Source organism: Phaseolus vulgaris, chromosome 2, assembly GCF_051622355.1.
Source record: "Phaseolus vulgaris cultivar YP4 chromosome 2, ASM5162235v1, whole genome shotgun sequence".
NCBI classification, from domain to species: Eukaryota; Viridiplantae; Streptophyta; class Magnoliopsida; order Fabales; family Fabaceae; genus Phaseolus; species Phaseolus vulgaris.
The window spans coordinates 3,239,850-3,250,514 of NC_143499.1; the positions used below are offsets into that span (position 1 = coordinate 3,239,850).

Consider the following 10,665-nt stretch of genomic DNA (forward strand, 5'->3'; position numbering starts at 1 on the left):
TTCCTATAATATTTCGTAAAATTTTTTAATGTGCTTTTAAACAAATGAAAATGGGATTTAACTGACATTTTTCCTTTTTTAGTAGATGCGATTACCTCGGGTCGGATTAAACTTGTGTTGACTCATGAGACAGACACTATTAGTTTATTGGTGTAGTTTAAATTGTAAAAAAAAAACTTTATTAGTACCTGAATGGATAATGGCACTTAGGTAATACATGTCTATACATAATTCGTTGACATTGACGTGTCAGTAGCTTTCTAGTTTCTTAAAGTTCTTTATCTCGTTACACGTGTTCCATTGGAAGTATTTGCGATTACACTCCGATATTTTAAGTCAATGCTCGTATTTTTTGTGTGTTCTCTTAAAATATGTGAAACGTCCATTTTTTTCCTCCAGAAGTTTCATTTATTGGTTGACTTAGACCCTTACATGTGTGGATTGTATAAACGGTTCATCAGGACGTGTGTAGTGGTTTCCCTAATCCATGGGGTGTATCTTTTAGTTTATTGTTATCGTGAGATACCTACTCGAGTATTTCGGAAAGTGCCTACTCATCTAAGTTTAGTTGTAACTACTTTCTTATTATTTATTATGTTGTAATAGTTATTTAACTAGTTCTTCGCTTGGGTTCAACCTTTACAAAAACTGTTTTTAATTCTATATATAATGATAACTTTTTCTTCAAATTTTAAAATATATGTAGATTTAATCTTTTTTATGCAAAGAAAAAGATAAACTCTTTAAAAAAAATTAAAACCAAATTTACTAGCATTCAAGTATACGAATTTTTATTACGTTTAACTGATAATACAGTAATTAATCATATTTTAAAAAACTTTGGTGCCAAACAGACTTTAGAAAATAATTTCAATATTGAAATTAATTTTAAAAAAAAGATTAGAGTAGAATAATGATACATTAATTACTATTACCAGTAATGAAAAGATTAAAAGTACGTTTAGGTCTTCACAATTTCAATTAAGAAATTAGATAATTTAATTTCATCTATGGAATAAGACACTTTCATTGAAAATTGGCGAAGGCGAATAGGTTCCAATTTTCCATTTTGATTTTGATGGTGGTGGTGGAGATGATAACCCACTCCAAATTCGTGGATCAGCTCCGAGATTACCATGTTCGTTACAAGCGCAACCACTCTGCTCTTACTTTCTTCTCGCCCAAGCCCCATGTCCAAACTCGGTTAACCCTTTTTTTCTTTTCTTCTCTTTTAACTTCATCAATTACATTTTATGCCGTTCTTTAGCTTCATATCTATGTGTTGAGTTGCTCCCGGTGTACGCAAGCACAATTGCATGCTCTTCTGTCACTTGTCAATTTCAGTTGACTATGATACAAGATAATTGTTATTAGAACTGCTTTACTTTGTCTTGTTGGTATTTAGATGACACTGCAGTATTTGTTGCAAAACTTGAAAAAAAATTTAAAAAAAAAGAGTTTGAATTGGGTACCGTGTATTTCGGATTTTGGAATTCCCTTTTGCTTAGATATATTGAACGATATATAACATTGATGGGTGAACACCGATTCATAGTTTAGTTTGATCAATTTCAGTACTCGTCTTGGTATGAAATTGATAGGTTGGATGAGATTCTTTTGGAATGCTAGGTCTTCCTCTCCGGTCTCCAGTTTGGATATGATGTGTGTAAAGAACTTGCAGCATGGTGTAGAGTGGCGATGTAGCCTCTGTATAATAATTGTGTAATGTCAACGATAGCAAGCCCTGTGACTGACGGTTCTAGAAAATTTGGGCAGTGGAGAGGCAAGATAATTTGTTTTACTTTAGATGAAAAAAATATAGTTTCATGAAAATTGACACTGGCAAAGTTAAAAACTATGAGGCATACATGAAAACTTAACTCTGTAGTAGCATTAAAAATGGCAGAGTACGGATATTATAGATGTGATATTGATGCTCCTGTCTCCCTCTTTCATTAAATACTGTAATATTTTCGTTTTTTCTTGAATGCTAACTGTTCGATATGAAATTTTATGAATCCTCTAGAGTCCAAAATTGATACGCATATCAGATATTGATACGCATGTTACACCTTAATATCTATGGAATAAGACTTATGATGACTTCTTTGTGTATTTTATAGTAAATATTATGTAATCGTGTTGAGCATTGGCTTCTTTTGAATATGACTAGTGATCTTTTATGACAGTTTGACAGGGTTGGGGAAGAGTATGTATTTTTTTGTGGTATGTTCATTAGGCAAGGAATATACTTTGGGATGAGCAGCAGAATACATGTAATTATGGATTTTGTTTTGATAAGGAGTTTTTTTCAGTTTTGATAATCTTTCACTGGTATGGTATAACTATGTATTATAATGAATTTATGGGAAGTGTTTTTTCAAACTTCATGTTAATATATCTAAGTTGTATCATATTTTGGGCTTTCAAGAATATCTCGTATTCTTGCGTCTGTCCTGCATTGTATGGTTGTGCCCATGCTTTATTAAGTATCTCGGTGTTGGTCTTGACACGGTATTAGAGTTTCTATGACTAAATAGTTAAGATTTTGATCATTTCCATTCTCTTTAAAAAAAAGTTGAATTTGATCGCAACATATAAACATAAATCACAAATTAAATTCCTTCCTGTCTTAGTTAGGGTGCATTACTTTTACAGCTACATAGACAACTTTATCAGGTGAAGATTTTGATATTATCGATGTAAACAGTGCTGGAGCCAGAAATCTTGCCTATTGGATAAATAGATAGGATGGATCTGAAAATGAGTTATGGATGTTTGATATAATTACCCTAATGAAGTGCATAATTCAATGTTCTGCAGAAGAGAGATTATGTCATAAGTGCTTGATTCAGTAAGCTTATTTTCATAGGCCTAGTTGAAGCTTATTGAAACAAGTTGACTTGTAAAAATGTCAAAAAGTCACTTAACAAGTTTAACCAAACACCTTCAATTCTCATATCACAAGTCATTTTCTATAGCCAAATAGATTTTGCAATACCTCTTCTAAGTTCCAAATGCTCCTGTATTGTGGATAATAATGCATTAAAGCGGTCATGGGTCAAATTAATTTAGATGCTACTATTAGGTATCCGCTGCATTTATGCTAGTTGTCTTACGTAATCTTAGGATGTAAAATGTATTCCTCGATTAATATCTTGGTCATACAATATTTTTATTCATTTGTCTTTGGTTTGATTTGTTGATGATATTACAATATTATAATCCTTACTATGATGTGTTTAAAGATAGACATGAAATACAAAGAAATCTGAATAGTATTTTTGACCTGTGTTTACATTAATACTTGTAGACTATATCTGATCTAGTCAAGGGAATAGAGAGTGAATAAAAGTTATACAAATAAACTGAGGTAGTAGCCTAATGAACTAGTGGATCTTTTGTAAGAGAGATCCAAAGACCTAATGAGCACAAAACAAAACAGTAAGAGCCAAAAAATAATAAATCTGTCAGCAAACAAGAAAAGCAGTGTAGAAGAGGCGTGTAACATGAGATGAATAATATGAAGAAATAATCATGAATTTATAGTAAAACACCATATATTAGGAAGCAAAGTAGTGATGGGATAGGTCATGGAGGATGTCACCACCCTGATACCATGTTCAAACAAAGACTTGAAAGAAAGCAATGCATCTGAATTGCATTTTTGACTTGTGTTTACATCTGGATTTCACTTGCAGTATTGTGACTTTGAGTTTCATTATACGAGATCTTGTTTTTCCTTTTGAAACGCACCATTACTTTTAGAAAAAAAAAAAAAAATCCTCCCCCACCCACCCTTTTTTATTTCCTATATCACTTGATCCCTCTCGCTCTACCCCTCTGTCTCTCTTTTTTTTCTTCTCTTTCTTTCTCTTTTTCACAGGAAACCCTCCCGCCTCCCTTATTCATCTTCTTTCTCCCCCCATCCCATTTGCATATCTTCTTACTCTCATTCTCCTCGCTCCCTCCTTCCATTGTTTCAAATCTCACAAACTTCTTGCTCTCATCATTTGATTTAAATGGAACAATTACCCATTCATTAAAAAATCCCCAGTTGGAGCTCTTTGAGGTAAGGTATTCGGAAATGTGCCTTTGATGCTGTGAAAGCAATTTTAATTTTGAACAAGTCAATTATTAAAGTGATAAGAATGGTATCTTGTTTAGTTGTTAGTGGATTAGTTCGTTTCAGATATCATAGAGCAAGATTTTTATTAAGTTATATTAAGTATTTAAATGCAAGCTAGATTCAGTAAAGTTGTACGCTTTTGCAATTCAGAATAGTTTATATTGTTTCCTTGCTCAGTTGTTTTTTCTTCTATCCTTAAACAAAACCCAACAAGTGGTATCAAAGATCTCTTCTTGAGGGGCCTATGAAAAATGGATGGTGAATCAAATTTTTCATAAGTTGCACCTCTAGTCTTTGATGGAGCAAACTATGATCTCTAGGCTGTAAAAATGGAGGCTTATCTAGAGACTTTGAACTTTTGGGAAGCTGTTGGTGAAGATTATGAAGTACTTCCGCTGCCAAAGAATCCCACCATGGCTCAAATAAAATATCATGAGAATACCGAAAAACATAGGCAAAATAATTCTATTTGCTGGTGTTTCAAGAACCATCTTCACTATCTGAAGGAATTTGGGATTATCTGAAGGAAGAGTATGCAAGAGATGAAAAGATTTGAGACATGCAAGTGCTGAACTTGATGAGTGAATTTGAGGTCCAAAGGATGGAACAATGTAAAACAATTAAAGAGTACTCATAGATTATTGGGCATTGCTAACAAGGTAAGGTTACTTGGCACTAGCTTTTCTTATTCTGAAAAATTCTTGTAATAGTGTCAGACAGATGAGGCATCTACAACCACTTTGGAGAACACCAAGGATCTGTCCAAAATCACTTTGGCAAACATGGTACATGCCTTGCAGGCCCTAGAAGAACAAAGGCTTATGGACAAAATCATGGTATTGAAAGTGCTCTACTAGCCAAGAGCCAAAGAGGTAGAACATGGAAAAAGAAAAACTAGAAGGAGAATCCTTAAGCCAACAGTGAGAACAGTGCAAATAATTACAGGAAAGGAAAGGATGAATAGATGAGTTACCCACTTTGTCAGCTGTTAGAATAGGCATAGATTAGGCTTTACTAAAAAGGTATTTTGAGTTGTACCTATCTATACCTAGGGTCCTAAATGTGCTTTTACTTTTTTTTCTATTATTTTCTCTCTCATTGCATGTCAGATTACTCTACAGATTTTATATATCCATGTGAGAACCTAAGAGAGTCTTTAACAAGCTCTCTAAAATATATTTTCTCTCTTTATATTTAATTCCAAGTTCAACATTGTGACAAAATGGGTCACCCTCCATTTATATATTGGAGAAAACTTGGTGATAAGTGCAGTAAGCGAATCATTTGGGGTACGAAGTTATTATCTGTAGAAAAGATAATTAGCCACATGGTGAAGAGGCAAAGGCTGCTAAACTAATTAACCAAATGGTGGAGGCAAAGGTTGCTAATCAACAGTAAGTGGATTACTTGTTTTCCGCCACATGTTTCTCCAACAATGAATCAAGTCAAAATTGGCTTATTGACCGTGGTTGTACTAACCACATGACAAAAGGATCTATTCAAGGAACTAAGCATTTCAATCACATCAACTTTCGAGTTGGACATGAAAATTACATTGTTGTGGAAGGAAAAGGAGCAATAGCAATCTCAACCTACTGAGGTACGAAGTTAATTTCTTATGTGTTAAATGTTCCTGGTAAAATTTGTTGAGTGTTTGAAAACTAGTTGAAAAGGGTTATCACATGTTAAAAAAAAATCTTGCACAATTAAAGATATCTATGACAAAGATGCTTTCTAAGTTAAAAAGAAGGGGAAAAGCTTTGCTTTAAATCCATTTGAGGAGTACTAAATTTCTTTTTCAATAGAAAATGATATAAGAAAAAGAAGAAGAATTGAAAATCCGCTTTAGAGAAAGTTGGAAAGGTTGAGTAGGGTGAGAAGTGTCTAAAAACTTTGAATTTAGAGTTCAAGGCTATTGGAACAAAGATAAAGATAAGAACAAGAAGAAGAACAATAACAAGAAGAATGGGAAATCTGCTTTAGAGAAAGTTGAAAAGGTTTAGTAGGACGAGAAGTGTCTAAAAACTTTGATTTTAGAGTTGAAGGCTATATGAAACAAAGATAAGAAGAACAAGAACCAAGAGCCAGGAACCAGAACAAGAACAAGAACAAGAACCAAGAACAAGAAGAAGAATAAGAATGAAGAACCAGAAGAATGGAAAATTTGCTCTAGATAAAGTTGAAAAGGTTGAGTAGGGTGAAGTATCTAAAAACTTTGAATTTATAGTTGGAGTTTATTGGAACAAAGATAAGAAGTTCTTATCAAAACATGTTTTCAATAAGGATTGACATCAAAGAGTTGATTGAGAAGTTAAAAGTTTAAAATGCGAAGGTCCAATTATATCATGGGGAAGCAATGGTATCTCACGAGAAGACTAATCTAAAGTAGAAGATCATATTGTTGATGTCTTCGCCAACTCATTCTATATCAGCAAGTTAAATTTTTGCAGAAGAAACCAAGAGTTTGCAGCTTCCGAGGCAAGGAGGAATGTTGGAAACGTGGCATATAAGCTGTCAAAGTAGTTTTTATTTTTGAATAAGTCAATTAGTAATTTGATTAGCATGTTATCTTGCTTCTAGATGTTAGTGGATTAGTTAGTTGATTTTATTATTCAGTTATCAGCAACAACTCATGGAATCATGAAGTCAATCATGGTAATATTTACTTATTATTTTTCGGTACCGGGTAGTACAAAAGCCCTCCAAGCTTGGAACCCAATTTTAGGGTAGTCGGGCTTTGTTCCGAACTTATTCCTATTTTAAGTCGAGTTTTGGAACAACTCGTCGTGTTTTCACGACTTTGTCTTTAGGTCAAGCTTTGCGACCATTCCTTTAGTCCAAGCTTAGGATCATGTAATTAAAACCCCAATTAATAATGATATGCAATCCCCATATTAATATGGGAGGTTTCAATAGTAATGATGAGTTGTGTTGGTCTTGAGGCATTATATCAGTTAAACGACTGAGTTTCGCCGCTACGCGTGCCACGTAGGATTGAAAGGACACATTGCCTCGAACAACACAATGTTTCAAAGTTACCTTTTGCGAGCCTTAAAATCCCAATGTCCAATGCTTCCAAATACTTCTAAAAGCTCAAGTTGCTCACTTTTTGTACTCTTTTTGTGTTTTTTGGCCCTTGTTGACTATTTCTTAAGTATTTTGAGCATTTCTTCTCAGGTTTTTTTCTTCCCTCTAAGTCTTCTTCATTTTCCTTTTCCCACTCTGATTCTTCCTATGGAAATGGTCATCTGTATGTAGGGAGGTTATCCCTATTGGAGAAGATTCCAAAAGTCGCACTTGCTTTCCCCAAGGGCTTTGTGGAGAAGGTAAATTCCCCCTTGGGTACCATTGCGATATCGGGTACGTCAGTGTCCGAGATGTCAAGGGGATGTAAGGTCATCGTCGTGTCTTCAAGGAAGTGAAAGGCCTCTTCACAATGTCCTATTAAGCCAGAGGCTTCCAGGTTAATCTTGGCCAAGAGGAAAAGAAATGATAGGTTTCTTCCTATTTCCAATCCAAAGTACTCATGGGTGCTTGATTATGTCACCTCATATGCCTCTGAGTTTACTTCAAGAGACAAAGTTAAGGAGTTTGTTGCTACTTTCAACATTTGTCCAGAGGTTATGGCCGAATTCATAGGGGCTAAGCCGTGTAGCAAGGCTGACTATGTTTTTATCAAATCGTCTCGCAATAGTGATGATTTCACTTTAGTATATAAATATTTCTTTAAGGAGTTTGATATATTGTTTCCCTTGTCACATTTTGAGTGTCAAATACTCACTGTCATGGTTAATCTAAAGGGGGTTTAATCCCCACTACTTCAAGTGGGTATTATTTAATATTTTTTGGTACTGTATAGTACATAAGATTTATTTATCTAGTTCGATTTGATTTACCAGGGTTCTTGTTAATTAATGGTAAATATGTATTTAAACTTTTCATTGTGGGTGGTATGATATGTAGTCTATTAGGGGTTTAGTACTTATAGTTCCTATAATAGCCGTTTGTCTTAAGAAGTGAACTTTAAGTATAACTCAACATTACAAAACTAGCTTATAAGGTGAACTTTGCAAGGTTTGCACCCACTTATATACTGTGAATATACCTTATTTCTAGTTAATATCTCCAATACACTCCTCTCACGCGAAGACTGTCAACTCTTGCGTGGGACTAGAAATTTATGGGTCAATAGCGGGTGGCACGATAGGTGCAACAAACTCTTGCTAGGATATGTTCTAAATGATCTAATACCATCTTAAGAAGTGAATTTTAAGTGTAACCAAACCTTAAAAACCAACTTGTAAGATGAGGTTTGCACCAATTTATACACTGCAAATTGACCTTATTTCTAGTCGATATCTCCAATAGTTTGTTGCAACAAAAGAGATAATGCAACCAATGAGTTGGATACTCTTAGTCCTTGTAAGTGCCGTTTATTACAAAAGAGAGAGAATGCAGGCTACCAGCTTACTGCCTGTAGTCCTATAAATACCGTTTGCCGTAACAAGGAGATAGAGTAGCCCATTTGTACAATATGAGGTGACAGTTCATGGAAAGTTTTATTATTATTATTACTGATTACGATGTTAATTACTTTTCTAATGAGTTTTCAGTTGCATTTCTGTTTTCTATTATACTCCTTACCTTATTTAAAATAAAACTTGTGCTATGTTTGTTTTCTCCTTCATGTCCACTTTGTTGATTATGCTCTCACTAAGTCACTGTGATTTACTCCATTTTTTCTTTTTTTCCCTCCAAATTCACTAGTGGTTTAATGCCAGGTTCCATAGGATTGGCCATGAGTTTGTCCATTATCTTGATAACCCTCCATTGCATGTGATCGATTTGAATGGTCACCCAAATATATTGCAGCTTTTAGTATACGGATAGTGAATAGAAAGAAAGTCTTTATTTTGAGATGTAGATGATCCTACTATTAAGTGTGTTAATGATGTAATCATGATGTTTTGAGAGACTATAATAATCAGTATGTTTGAACTATGATTCCTAGATGAATTATTTATGTGTATATCTTTATCTCCAAGGCTTAAAGTGGTGATATGTGTGTGTGTATACAGTTGCATGGTTTCACAGTTAACTCAGTATATATAGATTGTCCTCTTTTTCGAAGGGAGACTATCTCCGATTTTTGGTATTCCTCTTGTTTCTTTATTTTTCTCTTTTGATGTTGTGTTACTTGAAGGCTGCCCAGACTAAGGGAACCATGGTTCTGTGTGGGTCACAGTCCAGAGGTCGTGACACTTTTCAACAAGGCTCGGTCTATAAACCTTAATACAAAAGAAATCAATCATAAACTAATATATTTAAGATGCATTCTAGCAGTCAAACTTGGAGTTTGGGTCTAGGTCCTGGTATCCTTTTATATCAGATCTATTACCTTCTAAAATGCATATAAAAATCATGCACCTGATTCATGCATCTATACTTGACATTTCTCTTGCCTTGTTGCAGGGGTGATGTTGCTCAGGCGATTGGTTTTGCTTTACTGTTCTCCGTGCTTGTTGTCTCATCCCTCACGACCCTTTATTTGAGGCACTTTTGGCTTTTTGGGGTTGTCATATGCTTCAATATATTTCTTCCTGCCCGGCTAAGAATGACTAGGCAAACATTGGCAAGGAACAGGGAAAGAAGACTGCCATTGTCCATATGAGAATTCATTCCTGTGGTATTTCAATCGTACGCTGGTAGGCAAGGCCTTATTTCTTGGCGTATAATTAATTTGGTCTTTTGGTGAATACTCTTGGTGCTCCAAGTATTCCTCTAGGATATATACTGCAACTTGTTCCTGCCACTGGTAGAGACGGATCACAACCTCTGTGCACAGACCAAGTGAATTTGTGGTACACTCGTTTCACAAGTTATGCACATAAAACTGACCCCGCCAAGAGGCACAACAATTTTCTTGTTTTGTTTCTCAATTGGCTTGTAGATTTTCATCAAGGAATTCCTGACAGGATTATCTGCGGTGTTTTTATATACATTGTCTGTAGCTTTGACTGTGTAGAGTTGTATAACTTGCAAATGTAAATGGTTATAGTTGAAGAAATATAAGAAAATTTCTCTCTGGAAATTGCAGGCTAGCTGTCCATGAAAAATGTATGTGTCCAGTCCTTGTCTTAGGCTTTAAATATTTTTATTTCCTCTGTAATATTGTAAGACTGGATAGACTTTTTAGCATGCTTACTCAAAAAATCTTCCTGGAAATTTAAGGGTTCTCCTCTTCTTTTCATCGGATGGTGATTCACAGTAGTCGAAATGAATTTACAGTTACGGTAGATACCTTCTATCCTAATCATTAAGTAATGACAAATTTTAGTTTTCATTCCTTCAAATTTTTATTAGTTTTGATCCATACAAGTTTACAGTAATACCTATCACTACTTACTGATGAGGTATCATGCATCTATACATGTAAAAGTTATATCTCAACTCTAAGTTGTCCTTGATGTTACATATTTAGATGATTGTTACGTCATTACAAAATAACAGTACAGATCATTTTTAAAGATCGTAAT

At 34.4% G+C, this 10,665-nt stretch overlaps 1 protein-coding gene across 1 annotated transcript; it reads left to right on the forward strand.

Moving 5' to 3' along the window:
• Positions 1 to 995: 995 nt before the first annotated feature.
• On the forward strand, positions 996 to 10,379 carry LOC137810216 (uncharacterized). Its single transcript, XM_090298077.1, has 2 exons — positions 996 to 1,203; positions 9,602 to 10,379. The coding sequence occupies exons 1-2, from the start codon at positions 1,079 to 1,081 to the stop codon at positions 9,798 to 9,800; spliced, it is 324 nt and encodes a 107-aa protein (XP_090154203.1). The 5' UTR covers positions 996 to 1,078; the 3' UTR covers positions 9,801 to 10,379.
• The last annotated feature ends 286 nt before the right edge of the window (positions 10,380 to 10,665 follow it).

Bases quoted from the DNA above. Each gene is read 5' to 3' on its own strand.
- LOC137810216 (XM_090298077.1), top strand. From the start codon at position 1,079: ATGGTGGTGGTGGAGATGATAACCCACTCCAAATTCGTGGATCAGCTC. The intron at 1,204-9,601 runs GTTAACCCTTTT...GCCTTGTTGCAG, and splicing joins AAGCCCCATGTCCAAACTCG to GGGTGATGTTGCTCAGGCGA.